At 34.8% G+C, this 22,391-nt stretch overlaps 2 protein-coding genes across 3 annotated transcripts in view; one reads left to right on the top strand and one right to left on the bottom strand.

Annotated features, from left to right (window-relative positions):
* Positions 1-7,132, top strand: part of stx1a (syntaxin 1A (brain)) — a 97,996-nt gene extending 90,864 nt beyond the window's left edge. The window contains exon 10 of one of the 2 annotated variants that reach the window (XM_038306314.1): positions 5,931-7,132. In XM_038306314.1, coding sequence (XP_038162242.1) covers positions 5,931-6,008 — 78 coding nt within the window. In that variant the 3' untranslated portion in view covers positions 6,009-7,132. Of the gene's footprint in view, positions 1-12; positions 1,269-5,930 lie in introns of those variants that run through there. The other variant, XM_038306316.1, reaches the window with a different exon arrangement.
* An 897-nt stretch (positions 7,133-8,029) lies between these two features.
* Positions 8,030-10,793, bottom strand: LOC119797303 (caspase-1-A-like). Its single transcript, XM_038306328.1, has 8 exons — positions 10,633-10,793; positions 10,276-10,551; positions 10,076-10,164; positions 9,721-9,897; positions 8,724-8,958; positions 8,487-8,648; positions 8,286-8,395; positions 8,030-8,195 (listed from the first exon to the last, which is right to left on the bottom strand). The coding sequence occupies exons 1-8, from the start codon at positions 10,637-10,639 to the stop codon at positions 8,091-8,093; spliced, it is 1,161 nt and encodes a 386-aa protein (XP_038162256.1). The 5' UTR covers positions 10,640-10,793; the 3' UTR covers positions 8,030-8,090.
* Positions 10,794-22,391: the final 11,598 nt, after the last annotated feature.

Raw genomic sequence — 22,391 nt, 5'->3', positions numbered from 1 at the left:
TTCCCCATCCAGAAGGTGATCCTGATAGGAGGTTGTGTCGCACTGTGTCTCATCATCCTCATTATTGCTCTTGCAGTCGGCCTCAGTTAGGACCCTGACACTTCCTCACAGAGCGGGCATGTGAGAGTGTCAGTGTACTGATTAAAAACTGTCAAGCAAATGCCATTAGCTGCTATAAAGGTGGCTCCAGATTGTAGATTTTAAAGATGTATTTCATATAATGGCTACTTTTGACATTGTCTGATCGAGTCATTTTATATTGCTGAAGATAATAGTGTTTTGTTTGCTTTTCATATTTTCTTAAATATGACTAAATAATGCTTAGTTTTAGAACTTCATTCTTGACAATTGTGTATCAAGTTTTCTTTTCAAAACTTGACACACAATTTAGAAAAAGGAAATAAAAATATTTAATTTTAGAGCAATCTCATAGTGATGACACCCATCTACTTTTCTATAGGTAAGGGAAGTTTAATCAGCAATAAATTCATAGAACCAGACCAACTGCATTACAGTACCTGCTGTCATTATCAAAAATAAGTACAAATGATGGTCTATTATACCACAAACTCTGTATATCCACTAAAAACATGTCTGTTGCATTGCTTTGCGCTGCATTGCCCATGTTGCCAAGCTCACATAGGAAAAACATACAAATCTGTAGCTCTGTTTGCTGAAAAAGACTTTTGGTGTGACCACTCCTTTAGATATATATACAAAAGATAAGAATGCTGTATTATTTTCTGTTGGCTGGACTTTAAGTTGTACCTTATTTTTGAAGTTTTCATATTTTATTGTCCGACCCTCTCAAAACATTCCATATATTGATGAAATATAATATGCAAATTATTGCCTCAATTTATCTATATTAAGAGGTAGCTCAAGCTGATTGAATATACAGCAAAACGTCCATAGTTGAGCAGTCTTATCAACTATTAGATAATGTATTAAAAGTAGAAATATATAAATTAAACAATCCAAATGAAATGTTTTAATGAAAAAGATATAAACATTCCATATTTTGGGACAAATGGAGTATGTGCTAATCTGGAACAACTCCTGGGATATAAGCTACTCTACTAAGCATGCCGCCATCACATAATGGAGCTGATTACTGGAGCTGCCTTCTTGAAGTGCATTGGTACATCTGCTGGCCCAGGAATAAAACTTTTCAGAAGATTCAAAGACCAGTTGCAGCTCATAAATGCAGCAGAGTTTGAGTGTGCACAGAGCAATGTTCATACTGGAGAACAAATTAAAGATGTGAAAGACCAGCCAGGGCCGGTTCTAGCCCTTTGGTTGCCCTAGGCGAGATTGAGTTTTGCGCCCCCCCCCCCCCCCCCCCCCCCACCCCCCCCCCCCCCACACACACACACACACACACACACACACTTTTGCCGTGCGAAATACCAGTACTGTTTTCAGCATCTGTTTAGTGCTTCATTGAGTTGTGTTTACAGTTCCACAAAGAGTGCTGTGCGGTGAATTGTGCCTACAGTTGTGCAAAGTGTGTGTTACAAAATTGCAAATTGAGTGCAAAGCAGTGTTTGTTCTTTTAGTTTTGTGAACTCAGTGAGTGGATTTACTATAAGTATTAATAGTTTTAGAAATTGTGCTATAAGAATCAAGGTTGTGTTTAAGCATTCAGAAAAAACTGTAACTTAGCATGGAGTGATGCATAGACAAATACCAGAATAGGTTGCAGTACCTTTTCTTTTTTATTATTTTAAAAAATTTATTACACACTCAAAGTTAGGACTGTGCAAAAACACTTTTAACCATCTGTAAGGACACTTAGGTAAAGTATAACTAAAAAACTGGATTGAATCATTAAATGAATTTATTTCAGACAATTAACAAATTTAACACACATTAAACAAATATTAAATAAATCAATTTCAGAAATTACCAAATAATAAAAAATAATAAATTTAAGAAATTCTTCAACCAAGGACTACATAAAAAAGTAATTGATAAACATTAAATTAAATTTCCTGTTCCAGTTCAATTAAATCATTTGAACATAAATAGAGATAAATAAAATTTTCCTCTAAATAAAATATATCAGGTATATTTACCCTGATTTCTGACATTGATTAGTGATTAAAGAAAGGATTAACCCTCTACAAACAAAAGTGCTTTTATGAATACCATTACAAAATTAAAAGTTTGAAGTTGTTTTTTTTTTGTTCACATATTCTATGATGAACAGCCATAGCTTCATATATTTTGATGATTATTTGTACATCCCTTTTGAATACTCAATGCAGATAATCACTACAAAATATTTTATTTATATTAGTATCTTCTACCCATTCTCAAGCTAATAATATAGCACATAATTCTGAGAAAAAAATGATGTCAACATTAGGGATGGGGATCGTTAATATTTATTGATATCGATACCTTTATCGATACTCCTTATCGATCCAAGTCTTTATCGATACCACTATCGATACTTTTCTGTTATTTGGTGGAAAGACGATGCAACAAAATTTTATTAACAGAACTGGTATTGCTTCTATTGCTTAACAAGTGAGCATAACAAAAACGTTTCTAGCCTTCAATAAACATGGCTAATGTAATAGGCCACTTCGAAATGACATAAAACTAACTAGAATATATTTTCACAATTGTTGGTTAATGTATTGTCTACTGTCACTTTTCATCATGTTTTTAGTGATTAGGAAAATATTTAACAAATAAATAATTGTATTTTAAATTAAATATAATTTTTAATAAATGTTGGCATCAGTAGTTTAATTATATATTCTAAAATAGTTAGAGCAATATACAACTGTATTACTCATGTTTCTCGCCAAAAACAAAATTTCCCGTTTTCTTTACGTTACACTTGAACGCATCATGATAACCTAATTGTCGTTTTACTGAGCCAATCTGAACACATCATCACGCAGCACGTCTGAAACTTTATTTACTTTTCAAGCTAACTAGCTTGTATGCTTCCGATTACAACACGGATTTCACAATTAATATTTTTAACTGACCGGACAAGCTACAAAGTCTGTGTGCGCTTACCAGTGGTACTCTGAGTGGATGATTAAGACGGGCAGACTGCAAGCAGCAGGAGGAGGAGGAGGAGTCTTTTCCGTTCAGCCATCCTCGAGTTGCGAGCTAAGTTAACTGCCAGACTTCACTTGTTTTACTTTTAATATCTGTTTGCTTACAATTTCATTCCAAAATATTGGTGTACATGCTGCAGTGATTGACGTCACGACTTCCGGGTTGGAGGGCGCTTGAAAAGTGATCAGAATCTTTTCCGATTTTCTCTTAAATGTGAAAAAATAAATAAAAAAACGGTGGTATATTTATTTGTTCATATTTTGCTATTTATATATACGTAAGGTTAAGTCAAACTGACGGATGCTTCATAACCGGTTTAATTCGCTTTTTTTTCTAATTCTATGATTAATGGGAAGTAAGCCTAAGGGCGACGCTAGAGGGCGCCCCCAACACATTTGTCGCCCTAGGCAATTGCCTAGCTCGCCTATAGCAATCGCCGGCCCTGAGACCAGCTATTGGTTTTCCTAACTAACTGCCTTGAGAAATCTCAACCAAGAGATGACTACCACGAGCTGCCAGAGCTGGTACTCATCTATGTTGGTGGGTAATCACATGGTGTGACATTCATGGCGCTAGCTGGTGTCATGCATCAAGCATGATAGATGGCCAAAGTCATCTACACATTCAAGGTCTGGATGTTTGGTCAGCAGTTTCGACTAACAGCACGTGAGGAAACTGGCTTACGAGATTTGTGCCTGTTTTTCATAGTGATCTACTTGAGAGCTTGGATCCAAAGCCCGTTGTCAATCAGTGCTCCAAGAAATGAGCTTGGCCTTCTGCAAGAGATGCAGAAATATGGCAATGTACACAAAACACTGTCACAAGCACTGAAGTCACAAGCTCTCTGGAAATCTGTGGTATCTTTCACAACCATTAGTCGCTTTGTTGCTATTTGATGCTGTTGTTTCACTGGGAATGAAATCGGCAAGAGTAATGGCCATGAAAACCAAAGAAGGTGGATGTGATCCAGCAGTGAAAGCATCAACAGATCTCACAAAAATACAAAATATGACATTAGCTGATTTTGCCACCACCAACACAATAATGTTTTTCACACTTCCACCAACAGCATGGGATCAGCAAGAGCAATTCATCCAAGCTTTGGACAAAATAAAAAACCTGTCTGTTATGAATGATCACAGAGTGAGGGGTGGTCGTCGTTGAGTAGTTCGATGGCCTCCTTACAAAGGATGAAGAACAATTGCAGTACTTATTACAGGTTGTCACAGAATACCAGAATATACAGTACCGGTTTCGAGACTTCAGGAAACACACGATGCAAAAAAACTAAATGCAAGTCTATTTTCAGCTGTGCACAAACAATAAGCATCGTACACTTCGAGTACAATGTACATCTTTATTTTTTTAACTAAAACTAAGCTGCCTGCTTGTATAATCTTGAGCCTTGATATGGATTTGTCACATTTTGTAATTTTGCAAAACTTAAACTTTAATAAAGTGACAGTTATTGAAACAATAAAATATTGGGCCTTTTTGCACAAACATCTCGATAAACTTTATGAACTAATAAAAATTAGTAACAATAACAATTAATAACAATACATTTTAATAAAATTTGTGTAATGAAGGATTAAAATTAACAAAATGTAATCGTTATCAACAGGTAATAAATAAAAAATAAAAACCTCAGTCTTGATCTTAAGCAAAATGTGCATACCTATCAGATTCATTGTATGAACTTCATCAAGCTTGAGCTACCTCTTAAGTTCAACCAAAATTCTTGAAATTTAACTTTTATAAGGACCACCATACTGGACTTACAGTAAAACTTTCTTTTCCTTTGAAAAAAACAGATTTTTATGAGCTTAAAAGTTTTGTTTTTTCATTTAAAATATTATAGAAATGTGCCTTTTAATACTGTACAAGTCATCATCTTTTTCTTTAATTGGAAACTTGTGCCATGACCTGTGGTTCAGGACTAAAATAGCAGACTTTCACTTAGAAGTACCATGCTAAGTATGAGGCATGACTAAGACAAGAGACATGGAGTTAAACTAAAACAGAAAACTGAGAAGGGAAGAGAAGAGTAGAAATACTCAGAGCATCTTCTTACTCCTCAGGGTAGCATACCAATTCTCTCAGAAATAAGACCCAGATCCTAACAATTGGTTGTGTATGAACTATATTTATTGAGACGGTGTCAAAATACACAACATTTCTCATTCAACCACTAGAGGGAGCCGAAGCTCATTATTCTTCTGTTTCTCTGGCATTGGCTTTACATCTGTTGTGTGATTATGATTGCTTGACGTTTGAAATATTAATAAGGCAGAGAGAGCTCAGTATTCTTTAAACTAAGAAAAACAAACATGTTTTTAATCTCATGCATTTATATTTTAAAAATCAACATTGTGTAACCTCTAAAAATCTAAATCCTGCTCTATTGCAACATAGCAGATCAAATTCTAGCCAAAATCCCATTCAGACAAATCCTTTTATGGCTGATGGTAGACACTGCATCAATCTTTGGTTTTCCTGTGTTTATACTGTAGGATTTATATATTTAAGATTATGACGTCAATTGAGTCCTTATTACTCTTTGTTTTTACTTTGACTGAGTTCTCTCTGTTTGTTATCTTCTATGTTGTTGAACAAAATGCTGGGTGGCATTATTTCAAACTTCTGCTTTTACAAACGCTTGTAACAGTTACACTCCTAGAACTTTCTCAGAATACAGTAATATGAAATATCTATTATGTTTTCTAGTCTGCATTTTGTTCAGTGTGTATTAAAGGTCTGTTCATTCTGCTAACATGTTTTCCTCTTTTCCCTATTTGCTGCGTGGGATTTTCTTTTCTTTTAATGTTCTTGTTTACCCATTCTAGAAGAAAATAATGATCCTTATATGCTGTGTGATTTTGGGAGTTGTCATCGCCTCCATAGTAGGAGGAACTCTGTCTTAAACCTCACCCGCCATCAAAATAAAATAAAAAACACGCATTCACAAAGCTAAACATCCACACATAAACATGGGGCAAAACCAGAAGAGAACGTTTTTAGTTTACTGTATGAAGGAATTGCAATCTAGAACACGTTTAGCAGAAGATGCTTTACATACGCTATGATGCGTTATTTTCACAGTGTACAGGACCAGAGGTGTTCTCGCATGAGTTGCTATTTTGTAAACATGTGGTGCTGCAAACTGTTCATCTGAGTGTTGTCAAAGATATAATGTTTCCTGAAATGAGAGATTACAAAAAAAAACTATATGTAAAGCTGTTCTTAGACATTCCGACTTGCAAATAAGATGCTACTTTGTTTGTAATATCTGTTTTGTGTTGTACAAGCAAAGTGGAAGGTCAGTCATCTGCAGTGTTTTCAAATACAATATTTAGCATATTTAATTATTTAAAGTTTTGCAGTCTTCAAATATTTTATTCTGGTTTCCTTCAAAGCCCTGCATGGTTTAGTTCACTGTGAAGTGCTGTTTTGTGTTCGAATGCAAGGAGGAACAACAAAAAGAAAACAATGGCTGTACAGATGGTAATGTTTTACTTGGTGAAACATCACACTGCCAAACTTTTTTTCTTTTCTTTTTTTTTTACACATAACTAAAGCAATTCATTGGTTCTTTTCCTATGACCTAACTGGTGTGCCTCTCTGTATGTATGCATGTATGTTTAAGAACAAATGTTCTGTGACTTCTTGTCTGAATGTGGACTGTTGAGTCAAACTGGGTGTTGGTGGTTAGCCACTGTGTCCTTATTTAAAATGGCTACAGAGCTCTTTAACACTGCCAATCAGTTCCGCTAAGCTAAACAGAGTTGAACCTACTTAAAGTAAATTACATGTGCATTTGTTAGTAAAACTGTGCAACGTTTTTCCCCTGATGAGTCAATGACATTATCAGCACTAAATCAGAGTACCCTCATTCGTTTTTATGGACACATCCCACGTTCACAAACTGCAACTATGTTACCATGTTGCCTAGTCAACCTGTTGCCTTTGTGTTGTGATACAGTGGTTTTCTTTGTTTAACATGTTTTTATTATTTTTTGTTTTCAAGTAAAGTCTATTTGGAAAATGATCTACAGATTTTGTGAACTGATTTAGAGAAAACAATACATGGGTGAGGGGAGGGGTAGACCCACAATAAGCTCCACAACCGATGATGAGTGAAAGGAGAAGGAGAGTGCCTTCAAACTCAATCATGAAGGGGGAAAAACTTTACAAAAATAAGCTACATTGTCTGTTTGCATGAGTATGTCTCATTTAAAAGATTTTTCTCAGTTTTCAATTAGAAGATCTATAGATGGACATTTTGCAATTATCTTAGATCTAAAACCAAGACCATTTTTATTTAACATAAGCTTCCATTTTCCGAGTTTTGCAGCTTTCCTTGGTTTTTCATCATCATACACATTTATTACATTAAAGACCAAAGAATTTATAATTATAGTTTCTTGTGATTTTTCTTTACTTTATATTCAAAAGATGAAAATTAATTCAAGCCAAGTTAAGAGTTATATTAATCAATTTTTGGTCAAAAATAAAAAGCAATCATTTTAAAAGGAAACTTTTGAGAACAACTTAGGTGTATTTTTACAATGCAAGTTTTTGAAATAGTTAATTGCCAAAAATGCATGAAAAATGTTTAAATATATTGTTCCAAACTGAGACAGTTTTGAAAAATGAATAGCTAAATGCAGTTTAAATCTAATAGCCTACCTTACTGTACTTTAAGGAGATCCTAATGCACCACTATGAACAGCACATGAAAATAGAGACAGGTTTTCTTTTTCCTCAAACTTTTATTCTTTAACAATGGCAGCAAAATTCCAGTATTATGAACGAAACTTAATAAGTGCACGTATTCTGCTAAATTAAGTAAGATAAAAACCTGAACTTTATGTAAAGATAATAATGTTAAGTACATTTTTAAAGGTATAATTCTACTGTATCACAACAGTAGTTTTTCAGATGACGAAGACTCCATAGCATCATTAGCTAAACAACTGATGGATTTATCAAACTTTTATGCTGCCTCATTGACCAGGAAAAAGGTAGAAGCGCCTGGTTAGAGTGCATCGGTCTTTGGTTGGCATTTGTCTTTTGGTTTCATCAGGAAACTCTTCGAAACGCTGCATGACCTGCAGAATTCAGTAAAAAAGACACAATATTTCTCTATTGATTCAATGTTCCTCAGAATTTGATTGTTTAACATTTTACCATTGAAATACCTTTCTGAAAAGTTCATCAATGTCGTCCTCATGTGAGCAGGTGTTAAAGACTTCAACAATGTACTGTATCAGGAAGGAGCCTAAATCCTCTCTTCTGTATGAGACAGTGTCTGAAAAAAGGATTTTCTTGCATGAAATAATGGTAATTTGATGGTAAATTAAGAAAACATAAATGTGCTTATGTCTTTAAAACAAACCGACCAGGCGTGCTCGACAGCAGGGAAATAAAGTCCTTTTCCTTGTGAACATATCGAATGGAGTCCTCAACGATGTTGCCTGCATGAGCGGGCGGCTGGTGTGATGCATCATCAGACACCACCTCAAGTTCAGGACTGTCGCTAACAATCACAGCTCCACCCCGTTCTGTAACAAACCAGTTTGAATTAAACCTGGATTTAGTCCAAACATTTGCTTCAAAATAAGGGTCAAAACATGTACCTCCTCTGCATGCTTGGATGATGATGATCTTGGGTTTGTTCATCAGTGCAGAGCATTTTTGTGGACCCAGATATTTATAGATTTTGTCAACAGGGAATTCATCTGGTTTATCTGCTTTGTGATCGACGCCAAGCACAACTCCCCGTTTCCCATGAGACATGATCACCACAAACACACTGTCTGTGTCTTGGAGTTTGGCATGTTTGGTAAATTCACAAAGAGCCTTTTCAATATCCTGTTAGATAACAAGAAATCAGCCAGTGTTTAATAAAAACTTGGGATAATACAGGTAAAGTGAAATTATGTCCTAAAGATATTTTAAATAACCATATTTTTGCATATTTTCCCTATGTAAACATGGAATCCATTTTCTCATTCTGTTTAAAAGTGAATACAGAGAATGTCTTTGTTTCGTATTGGTGCACATTCAGCCACATTCCAGTTGCAGCTTAGTTATTATGCTATTCACTTATCTACAACAAGCTGGGGCAAGTTTAAAAAAACTTTTGTTGAGAGGCACGCTAGAAAATTAAAGACTATGTATTGATGTGCAGCCTTGTAGATCATTATTGGTGTTGGACCTAAACTAGCTTTAAATAATGCATAAAATAAACCTTTCACTATCTGAGAGGTAACAATTGCCTAATAAAATATTTAATGAATCACTATGTTGCATCCTGAGCAGTGCAAATGTTGCTGTTGCTCAAATCAACAGTAATACATTGATGTGTTAAAGTCAGATTTTGCTACTATGGTTATTACAGAGAAATCATTCTAATTTGGAGAAAAAAGCCTGCTGATACCTAAAACTAGATAAAAAGTACATCTGAAAAGACTTGACTTCTGCAATCTCTGTTCAAATGCACATTTATAAGTGGTATTATAAAGATGCAGATAAATCAGAGTAACATATGAACCTTTGAATTCTAAACATTAACTTGTAGAAACAGTGGTTTTTCCCAACATTGGTTGTAGAAAAAAGAAAAGATAAAAATACCTTTGCTGTAAGGTCATTGTGTTTCACCACCTCGTATTGCAGGGAGTTCAGCAGATTCAACATGTTCTCCTCGTCTTTCTCAGCTCCCTTTCTGGTTAAGCGTTCATCAGTAAAATTTCTATTAGTGATTAAAAGGGCCACACGACTTTTTAAAGACTTTGCAGACACTTGGTAAATCTAAAAACCAAAAAAATACACACAAGAAACAGTTGTAAGTTGTTACTTATTTTCTGTAAAATTAAACATGCTCTTTGGAGGGGGTGCAGCAACACCCAATTTATCTGCTATTTTTTTCTATCAGGTAAGAGAACAGTTTGTTTGATTTTGTTTTTTTTTTTTTGTTTTAGAAATTTACATCTGCGTCATTCATTTTATTCCTTTTCCAGGAGTCGGTGACAGGGATGAGTGTGTTTGACCAGGTTTTCTGTTTTGGAGGAGCTGCATCTGAGAGGAAAAAAAAACTAAAGATTAGTTATTATGCTGTCAGGCTAATATTGGTATTCTTTATAACTGCAAATAACCTGTAGCCATATATTGCATTGACTAAAGTTTCACCTGGTGCTGGACCACAGGACAGCTCAAGTACTTCATAAAGTGAAGGATCTCTGTCTTCAATGTGCTGGATCAGCTTTCTGCTGGCTTTGTCCCCCTTCTTTCTCACCATGTCGACAAGGCAGCGAGCCATGTCCGATTTAGCAGAATTGTCCTCCACTATAGATTCTACCTCTCCATCATTTAACAAACGATCCAACAAAAGATCATCGAGGAGCTGCTTGAGCATAGATTTTGACACCTTTTCCACAAATTTGCTGCGCACTCTGAATAGCTCATCTGCAAAAAAGCCCAGTTCTAAGTGTACTGACAATGCTCAAACATAATACGATGAATGAACTTTAAATGCAGAAGCCTTACCTGCCATTGCTCAGAAATCGAGAGATGAATGCCCAGTCCTCCAAAAGTTAAGGATGTGTGTGTGCATGTAAAGGAATTCAGTCTACTTGTGAAGCCTGGGTAAATGTTTGAGTTGTGCAGTTCCGCGGAAGCTTAGTAAACCAGGAAAACAAGATTGGTTGCCAAAATTGGGAATGCTGAGGACTTACATTGACACTGTTATATAATCTGGTTAAATACTATTCTAAGAAGATAAAAGTCGTAGGATATAAGAGTCACAGTTTAACACACTTCTCTGCAGCTTCTCTACTATTACCCACTCCTTACTCAATCCAGACAGTGTCTTACCCACAACCAAAATTAAATAAATTAGAAAATAATCCCAAAGGAGTAAATCATTATAATCTAATAAAAATAATTTTAATTGGGGGAATAGTTAAAATGATTAAATTTGGTTTATTTAACTAATATCTCTTCAAAAAGTGACTTGATTTGTGATAGTCATATAGATTTATGTTGCCTTACAGAAACTTGGCTGCAGCAAGAGGATTATGTGAGCATAAATGAGGCAACTCCCTCTAGTTATTTAAAGAGTATATACCAAGAAATACCAAGAAATTCTGGGCAAGGAGGAGTAGCAACAATATTTCAGTCTGACTTATTGAGTACTCCAAAGGCAAGTTAATAATTACAACTCCTTTGCAGTCTTGGGCTAGCTACTTGTCCAGTGTAGTGAGGTAAGCTATCAGTTACTCAACAATAAATTAAGCTTCACTACACAAAAGCTAAGTTACACTAATGTGTTAACAGTAGCTTAACTACATCAGAAGCTACTTAACGCTGTACCAAGCTAATGTCAATTCAAAATGAGTCTGATACACTTGTAAAACATTTATTAAAGATCAGCCAATGACATAACACAGTGTAAACATTGCTTTATGATCAGCATATTAAAATAAAAACTGAAGTAATTACTAGTAGACAAACTAGTTAACAATCTACTGTTATTAAAACCAAATTAAAGGTACTGTGTAGTGTTCTACACATCGAGACATGGCTATGAGTTTGCATTCAATGGACATCTCTAGGGAAAACAAAACCCTACAAAAGGCATCTTATTTCTTTAGGGTCTCCCTTAGAGAAAACCTCTTTAGACCTCAATTAAACAAATTGATTCAAGTAACAAATAAAACTGTTTACAAAAGAAAGTGAAAAAATAAAGAATTTCTACCTACATATTTATTCATTGTATTTTTGGGGGCAATTAATTGAATGCTTATTTATTTATTTATTGAGCATTTATTTATTTATGTATTTTATATACGGTAGAGCTGTTCCTCCATACCTAAAAAATCTTATCTGTGCAAAGCCTAAAAACTGATTTATGTAAACATCCTGTCAGGTAAACTAGGCCATGAAAATACAATATCGAAGTTTCACTACTGCTCTCTAATTAGACTATCTTAGTGGCACACATTAGATTAATTTCCAGATAGTTCAATCTATCTGGAAATTAATCTAATGTGTGCCACTAAGATAGGTGCCAATAAAGTTAAAGCTGATATATTTTTCACATTTTTATTTTAAAAAAAATATACTGTAGTTGACTGTTTTAATTAGTGTTTGGCTATGTAAAACAAATGGCTAATCTTGGCCACATGAGCTATCTATGGCCAAGAACCTTGAAAATCACTCATGTTACAATTATAAATATTGCATAAGCTTTTTTTTTTTTTTTTTTTTTTTTTTTTTTAAAAACACTTCTGCTTAGCTACTTGGCTAGACCCTTTCCATCACACACTGCTTGTTGGTAGGTGGGTAGCTTTCGTTTTACTAATTTACACACAGCATTTGGCTAAAGTGAGTTGGGATTTACACTAACACTAGATATTTTTACTTGCATACTGCAGGAGGGAAATTAGTGATTCACCTGAATGTGAGTTCTCAGGTTGGTGTTGGATGTCCTGGACGTTGACAACAGTTTGTTTTTGTTTTTTTGTGAAAAGCAGACATCTGTACACTTATTTTTTATCTGAGGATTCAACAAGTTTCATAATCTCTGAAGATAAGGCCACGGTGTGGTAGCGACAGTTGGCTGCTCTTCTAGCTCTGCTCCTGTCTCCTCCTCCACCCTGTGTGTGTGTGGCTCTGTGTGTTGAGTTCCACTGCCGTGCGCATGCGCATGTTTCGGTAGATACACAGAAGAGGCAGAATAGTATGAAGGACCAACTCTGCCATATTTAAAAATAAATACAGAAATAAATAAATGCTCAATAAATGTATAAGCATACAATTAATTGCCAACAAAAAAGTGAGACAAATGTATATAACTCTTAATTAGCTTCTTTATTTATTTGCCTTTGTAATATTTACCTTATTTATTTTTCTGTCCTTTATAATCTTCAACTTTATTTTTTAATTACTTATATTTTTAAGTATTTATTTATGTGCATGTTATAATATTTTTGTCTGTTTTATTTTTCCTTTGTATTTTTTTACCTTAGTTATTTCTTCGCCGCTGTTTATTTCTCTCTGCCCTTTTTACATTTCTCTATGCATTTCTGCCTCATTATGCAAATGAGGAGGGGGTGTGTCCTAGAGAGTCAACTTCTGCTTCTGCTATTTATTTTTAAATATGGCAGAGTTGGTCCTTCATAGAATAGAGGCTCATGCGTGAATGTCCAGCGAATAACTCTAATTGTTGTTTCAAAATAGAAAACCTGGTTTCATTTCATAGTTAAGCCCTGGATTTTGTAGCGTTTGTGGACGCTACGTTGCTACTTGATCAAAGCAATAACGTCACTACAGGAAAGTTACTTGATAAATAAAGCAGCAACGCTACAGTCAAGCTACTGGAACATGTAGTTAAACTAATAGCTTCGCTACATGTAGCGCCGCTACTGCCCATCACTGCTCCTTTGACCATTTAACCCTTAGTTTCCACTTACACTGCCAGAAAACCTCTTCTTTTTGTAACTGTGTATTGTCCACCCAGTTCTTGTTCTGAATTTTTAGATAAGTTTTCAGAGTTCCTATCGTACTTGGTGTTGAATGCTGACAGCGTCATTATAGTGGGGGATTTCAACATCCATGCTGACATGAGAGATGATAGCTTAAGTGCAGCCTTTAATGCTATCTTATCTTGGCTTTGTTCAAAATGTGAATTCTCCCACACATGCTCATCTTCATACTTTGGACCTTGTGCCGACATATGGCATTGAATGTGAAGAAATAACAGTCCTCTCTGACCACTTTTTTTTTAATAAACTTCAAGGTTGCATTAAAGTTCCAATCAAGTTATTTCAGGAAGTATTTCCTTTGATCTCCTCCTCCATTTCAGATGTGATTAATCCATTTCTATTACAAGGATATGTACCTCAGGCTTTTAAGATAGTTGTAATTAAACTTTTACTTAAGAAACCCTCTCTTGACCCAGATGGCTTGGTCAATTATTGACCTATATCCAATCTTCCTTTATTATCTAAAATTCTTGAGAAAGTAGTTGCCAAACAAGTGTCTGACCACTTACACCATAAGTGTTGATCATAACCTTTTAGAAAGACTTGAATATTTTGTTGGAATTAAAGGAACAGCACTAGGCTGGTTTAAATCGGATCTATCTGACCGATTTCAGTTTGTTCACGTTAATGACAAATCTTCCTCATGCTCAAGACTTACCTGCGGATAACCATGGGGATCAGTGCTAGGACCAATTCTCTTTACTATATATATATATATATATATATATATATATATATATATATATATATATATATATATATATATATATATATATATATATTTATATGCTCCTATTCGGTAGAATTATTAGACAGCATGGGATTCTGCTGAGGATACTCAGCTATATCCGTCTGTAAATTCAGATGAAACTAACCCATTACATAAACTACAGGCATGTCTTGAAGACATAAAAACCTGGATGACTCTTAAGATTCTGCTCCTGAATGCAGACAAAAGTTAAGTTATAGCCTTTGGACCAGAGTCTTTGAAAAATAATCTGATTAGTGAGTCACTTCATTTGGATGGGATTAAATTGATCTCAGATAATAAAGTAAAAACTCTTTTTTTTTTTATCGGGATCTGTCATTTAAACCCCATATCAAAGACGTTTCTAGAATTTCCTTCTTTCATCTTATCATCATTCATCTTATATCATTAGAAGTATTCTGTTCAGGGGTGATGCTGAGAAACTATGCATTTGTTACTTCAGGGCTGGACTATTCTAATTCTTTCCTATCTGGAAGTCCATAAGCAATTATTAAATCTGTGTTGTTATCTCCTGTATGGCAGTACAGTTTGGACTTGTGCCTGCATCTGAAATGTATTCTGATTGCTATTATCCAGCAGCACTGTACGGACAATGCCTAAGGATTCGTGACACTGACCTTGTCCATTTAGACAGTTAGAACTCTGTTCATTTTATGCATTATACGTTTATTAGATTGTTTTCTTTACTACTCCTTTTATTTGTTTCTAAACCCATGTTTCTGAAGCCCTTTACCCTTCTTCCTAGCCCACAACACTACAAAGAGAAGTACAGATGAACCAATATTTAGAACACCTATAGATAATATTGGGTTCATTGCTTGCTTCAGAGCTCCATGTCCCCTTTTCCTGGTTTGCAGCAATGTTATATCTTTCCTGCAATCATTGCAACCATTGCTGTTGTAACTTGTTCATGTTTTGCCCTACAGCAAGCAGGATCTCAGCTTTCATTACCCACATCTGACATGTTTACACAGGTGAGTTGCAGTCATGGCTATTCATGCACACTATCTAATTCATGCAAAGCACTAACTGCAATAAGAAAATAGAAGATGATGCTTTTTGTTGATACCAAATATTTTGATTTCAGTCTACCTGATCCCTGAAATGTGCTACTGTTTTTTCTTAGGCCAATTCTTTTGGGTTATATTGCTTTTATTTACTCTATTTGTGAGATTTTAAAAAATGGCGAAATGATAATAACTGTAATACAATTTTCAATTTAAAGAAGAAAAAATTGTTAACAAATCAAAGAAAACATTAATGATGGAAAAGCAAATGGAAGCAAGACCAAAGCATGTGCCTCATTTAATTTTAAGGCATTGTTGTTGAATACATGAATAAATTGGCCGACAAATGCAGGTATCAGCCGATACTAATACTGATGAAGAAAAAAACACTAACATTGGCGAGAAATATCAGCCAGCCAATGTGTCATTCTATCTCTAGTTCTGATATTAGCAAAATGATATTAAATTGTACAATTTTCGCTTTGTAACTTTAGTTTTCAGGTTATTTTGGAAGCACCTTTTTTATCAGTTAAAATGAAAAACAAATACTTTTTTTACATTAAATTTGTTCTTGACCAGGTCAATGACATATTACTTAGATTCCTTCTCTCGTTTGTGTTATTATTTCATGTTTCATTTATTTATTTAGTTTAGATTAAATGTCAGTTAAATTTAATAGTTCATCTTATTTGTTGTTAAATTGACTCTGAAAGAAGGTTTATGTTTTTATTTGTTTGTGTGAAATATTTGTTGCATACTGGGGATCCTTAGTACTAGTTTGCTTATGCTGAGAACTTATCAAAATGTGCATAAATTAATGTAAATCAATAGTTATAACTATATAACTATTGGTCTTAAAGTTAGTAGATTAAAAACAGCTATAGTTTAACATATATCTCCAGAAACAATTAATCTAGGGAACTGTATTTTAAAGGCTGTGAAACCAATAAGCCTAGAAACAAAAAAAAATAACTTGATGGTTACTATACTATCACATATCATAGACAACTTCTTTGACTTATAGTATAGTTGTTCATGAATGAGCTCTGCAAGTGCTGCTTTAAATGAAACCCAAACATTCAATGATAGATTTTTTTCATTTGTGCATCCTAGAGCCACACCTAGGTAAACATTTTTTTCTGTTACCAACCACCATAATCCTTCCGATGACAGTGACAGTCTCTGCCTGTGTGTGTTTTTTTTTGGGGGGGGGGACTGATTCCTAAAACCAAGTTATTAAGTCTGCATTATCCAGATATTCTGGCTTGATTAAGCTTCAGTTTGGAATCAAAAAAGCAGTTACACATGTCCCCTTGTGATTTACTCTGTGCAGCTAGGCTGCTGCAAACCAGGCTAACATCGATGCTTACTCAAACCTGTGCCATGTGTGTTCAGTCACTGCTCACACTGATTGGAAATCAATACATTTTGTCACTGGTTTCTTGTTCTCCTTCCCTGCCTGTTTTGGTAGTCTTTATCCATCCACATAAAATACCACTAATACTTATGTTTAAGTTGTCCATCACAGCAATTACTTTAACATTATTACAGCAGCCTTTATAAACTTGATAATTTTCTATAAGGACAGTTTTTGATTGTATTTCTAAAGACAGTTGTTGCTCTAAGTGACAGAAATTGGACTATTGCATTTGTTTAGGGGATAAGAGAAATGGCTGATAAAGAGGAAAGATTTTGAAAATAGCACCTTCATTTACAAAGGTGTGCCCATATCTGAATATTCCCCAACAATTACCTGCATATGTATTAACACTTCTCTAAGGATGGTCTTGGCTACCTGTGAAAACTGCTGGGTCCCAAATTCCATCACTATACGGAACAGAGCCATGTGTTGGCCATGCATCTACTGGCTCGTCCTTCCTAGCATCGTATTTTTTTTTTTGCGCTCTTTAAAACTCGATCTTGGACATTTCCGTGTCTTTTCACTCTTTCCTCCACTCTCACCTACCTTGTTTACTCATTACATCCATGCACAATATAGGACTTCTTGTCGTAAGTCCATGTTTAGGTACATATATATATATATATATATATATACACAAATTCTTACATTTAAGATAAGGTATAGCAAAAACATAGTGTATGAAGGACATGAAATAGAATTAGCCAACAGGGTGCCATGGTTTCATCAAAATGCCTTTACAACCAGAGTGAACTATTAACAGGGCCCCTTTATGTTTATGAGTAAAAAGATGAAGAACTATCAAATGTTTCCAATGTACTCAAGTTTAGATTCATTGACTTCTCTAGCTTGTATATGTTGTAAACCCTTTACAGAAGTTGCAGTGCAAAGTCACCCAGAGAGCATAGAGATTTCTAGTGTCAGTTTCCTAGACCAACTAGTATGTCCTGCAAGCCCAGGACATACTGGTATAGAGCTGCAGGCTCAGCCAGCAGCAAACACACCCCTGGGGAAGGTCCGACGCTGTCAGCGTGTTGTTTGCACAAACAATTATTGGTTCTTTGATTTGACAAGCCTAAGTCTAACCTACGCAGGAGTAGGAATGCCCATACAATAGGAAAGCCTACATCAATGAATAAGAGCAGATCTCCTCTACTTAGCCCTGGACTGGCTATGTGCCATGACACTGTCTCCCAAAATAAACAGAACTTCAACAAAAAAAAAAGATGTGGAAAAACTAATATTATATAAAGTCCAGAGCAAAAACAAATAAATTGTAGTTTCTAAGCTCAGGAACAACATGAACAAACAGGAATTTGATCAAAGGGTTTAAAAGAATCCTGAGGCATATAAAGGGAGGAGTGACTACAGATTAAGAACCAGTTTCGTGATTATGGACGTAAAACAGCTGAAGTAATCTAAGAGCCAGTGAAAACTAAAATACCAGATATAATAAGCTCACTGGCAGCTAGAAAAGCACAGATGCTTTAAGTAGAAGAGTTTAACCCAGAAACAGAGCCCAACCCGACCTAAGAATGAATACATTGAGTAAAGGATGATAAAGAAACTTGGACACAAGAAAAAAAAATGTCCAACAGAGAATAAAGAGGACATAATGAAATTAATAAGACATATTTCAATATAAAATAACTTAGATAATCAGAGGAAATCAGTAACTGCAAGTTATTTCAGACTCTTAAAAACAAATGAAAAGATAAGCCCCATGCCCCTTGCTTTTCTAAAACACTCTTCCCTTTATTTTTTTCCCCTTATCCTGTTCAGCATCAGTCAGAATCAGAATCAAGTTTATTGCCAAGAAGGTTTGCACTTACAAGGAATTTAACTTGGTGTTGTTGGTGCAGACAAAAACAAAATAAGATAGAATGTATATATATATATATATATATATATATATATATATATATATATATATATATATATATATATATATATATATATATATATATATATACACAGAAGCTATATACACACAGTAGACTGTGCGTTAATTTAACGCAGAAATCCCGAATGGGGGAGAGAAACATTGTCCAGTGTCACGGGCGGCTCTTGGCCTTGTTGATAAGGCCGGTAGCAGATGGGAAAAAACAGCCTCCTGCCAGAGGGAAGTGACTGAAATTATCTGTGGCTGGGGTGCGAGGGATCAGCCACAATCTACCCTGCACGCCTCAGAGTCCTGGAGGCGTGCAGCTCCTGGAGAGATGGGAGGTTGCAGCCAATCACCTTCTCTGCAGACCGGATTACACGCTGCAGTCTGCTCTTGTCCTTAGCAGGTAGACTGAATTTCTGACTGCCATAGTTGTGCTGGATAGTTTTACTTTTTCAAGGGAGCCTTTACAAATATGAAGCCTCCCTTGCTACCCAACCCTTGAGGATTTATTTATTTTTAGTATGCTACATACATTCTGATGCAGAGTTTTTAAGCTGATTCTTGGTTTATTTTTCTGTAAAAATTTAGAAATACAAGAATGTAATGACCTAAACCAAGCAGACAATGATCTTGTGGGGATCAGTGAGAACAGATAAGGGAAGGCAAGGGATTCAATCTTGTGAGCTCATCTTCGATAGATTTTAAGAGTTGACTGTGATTCAGCTTGGTTAGCTCTGAAAGCCTGGGGGAGTTTATTCCCAGGTATCTAATGTTTCCTGACTTCAGCATATTAGTTGATATATTTGTAGAGATACAATTTACAGGGAGAATCATAGACTTTTATCAGTTAACAGAGTAATCAGAAAGTGCTGAAAACTTGTTTATTAGTGCAGTTGTGTTAGTAAGAGAAACCTGTGGGTTCTGTAGGAAAAGTAATATACTGTATCATCTGCATAAAGACTTATCTTATCCTCAACAATTTGGGACTCAAGGCCTTTTATATTTCTGCTCTGCCTGATGGCAGCTGCTAGGGGTTCAATAATAGTGCAACAAGTGAAGGAAAGAGTGGGCATCCTTTTCTGGTGCCTCTCTGTAGGCCGAAGGTTGGAGAATTTTGCCTGACACAGGCATTTGGAGAGCTATACAAATTTTGATCTAGTTTATGAAGGATACCCAAACCTAAATTTGTATAGTATAGTAAACAGGAATTTCCATTTTACAGGATCAAATACATTTTCTGCATCTAGTGAGACAAATGTGGCTTCTAAGTTGTTGATAGTAGAATAGTCTATGAGATTAATTAACTTACGTGCATTACTGGAAAACTGTCTTCCCTTTATGAAGCCTGTTTGATCTGGATGTATTAAAAGAGGTGCTACTTTTTTCCAGTCTTCTTGCAAGGGCTTTTGAGATTATTTTGAGATCAACATTTATCAGTGATGTTGGGAGTTAGTTTGATTTCTCTTTATTTTTGACATCTTTGTGTGGATATGCTGTCCCCCATCTGGGCCACCCTTATCATGAGGGATTCACTAATTTCCATGTGATTTTTCATCTTATGTCTGCGTTTTGTTCATTCAGTAATGACCGCATTTCTTCTCTTTGTTTACCCACTGTGAGCTCCTTCCGTTAAAAAGTAACGTCTGCCACTATTCTTTTGGAACAGTGGCAGACTGTCATCCTCCTCCTTGTGGACAGGTTTATTAAAAGTGCTTGAATGTCTCTTTCCCCTCATGTCCACTGACAAGCAGGTATAAACAATATGGACAAATACTGCTGCAAAATCAATTTGATTATGTATTTATATTTTAATGTTCACCAATTTTGGTATAGTAAGTTGTAATCAGGTATGCAGAGGCTACAATAGGTGTCTGCAACCTGTGACTCTTTAGACACATGACATAGACTCTTAATCACTTTGGCTAACAATGATGAAGAGTTGCAAATCTTTGAAAAAATAGAAATATTAACAAATTGAATAGTTGTCTTAAATTAGTTAAATAAATTGGCTCTAAATATAGCTGGATGATATTTTTGGACTTAAATGGGATTTCAGCAACTGATGTAAAATGTATTTTTTCTCTTTACACACGTTTTTTAATAGAAAAAAATAGAAAAGGTCCTAAGGTCAACGTTGCAGGACCACTGTGCAATAACTTTTTGCTGCTGCTGTAACATCAAAATTTCCCCATTGTGGGACAATAAAGGAATTTTGTATTTTTTTCTATTCTATTTTCTATTTTTCCTTCATTTTAAAACTTTTGAAATGGCATGATGATTATGTTAAAAATTTGTAGTGATATGTCACACAATGTTTATGGCTTTAAACAATGTTGTTAGCTTTAACCAATGTAAAAATGTCACTTGGTTGTAAAGGTTTCAGACCTCTGGCCTACAATAAGAGTATTTAGTTTCAATTTACATTTTTGCTTTAGTAATTATAAACTCTAAAAACTGAATACAAACTTGCCAATGCTTTCTTCTCCGACAAGCCTAACAAGTGAAAGTTGAAAAAGTGTTTGTCAGAGCTTTTTTAGGTTTTTGTGATGACAAAACTCTAAAAAAGATTAACAGAAAAGGTATAATAATGATAACCAGTGTAATTTTAAAAGTCGAAAGGTCATCTGGTTACCCTTTGAGACTGCTGCCCTCTACTGGTGTGTTGGCCTATTGTTTCTATTGCGCATGCATGATATTTTCCTTTTAATTTAAAACATGATTAAAATATACTTCTTTCTTTATTTATTTATTTATTTATTTATTTATTTCAAACATCAAATAATATTATTTGCATGTTCATTATAAGGCCTAATTAAATGCAAGTTTAAAAAGGAGCAGGATTGAGTAAACACTTTAAAAGTAATTTACAAAAGATTTATTTAAAAATGAATATAATTGTTTTTTTATTTATATGCACAATGTTAGGAAGTAATTAAATTAAATGAATATATGGATTATTTGGGGGGGTCACAGGCTGAAATGTTTTGGGACCTCTGCTCTTGAGAATGCTGATCCGTTTTGCCTGTCTCCAACAGTCTTTGGTCCATGTTTTCTTTTTCCCATGACTGATTTTAAAAACTATGTTTTGATAAGTTCTTGAGAATTTAAAGAACCAAATAGACAGGCTTTTTGTGCTGTAAATTTTTTTACATTAGTAGTAAGAAAGGTTTGGTTGAACTTGAGTTACTTACAAATAGACTTGCACAGAACTGGCAAAACCGGAACAGACGCGTTTTGTAGTGTCCTCTTCAAATACATGGAATTAAGAACAAGTTGAGCACAGCATTCTGTAAAAGAAATCGAGCTGCAAACTCATCATCCAAGTGTTTTTAGTGAGGAAGTGGGTTTTAAAAGGCATCATTAGAGATTTGCATTGTTAATGCCTTCCAAGTTTAAATATGGAGATAATTTTATTGTAATATCAGTTTTTGCCTGATGCCCCAAAACCTAGAGTGTTTGCAGAGACAATATATCATATATGACATCTATGTACGTATATATTTTAGATGGATTTTTTTGTTTGTTTGTTTTGTGTAATTTTTTTCTCTTTTGCTACCCTTTTTGTTTTAGAAAAGTTATCTTGCACATTGCCAAACCTTTTTTCTTGTCCACATTATTTGTTCATGACTGTATCATCTTTACTGTACCGTAATTATGTTATTCTTACCTAACTAGA

The sequence above is a fragment of the Cyprinodon tularosa genome, unplaced genomic scaffold, assembly GCF_016077235.1.
Source record: "Cyprinodon tularosa strain WSP-4 unplaced genomic scaffold, ASM1607723v1 ctg58, whole genome shotgun sequence".
NCBI classification, from domain to species: Eukaryota; Metazoa; Chordata; class Actinopteri; order Cyprinodontiformes; family Cyprinodontidae; genus Cyprinodon; species Cyprinodon tularosa.
Note: the sequence above shows the minus strand (reverse complement) of the source record. Positions and strands in the feature narration are given on the sequence as shown.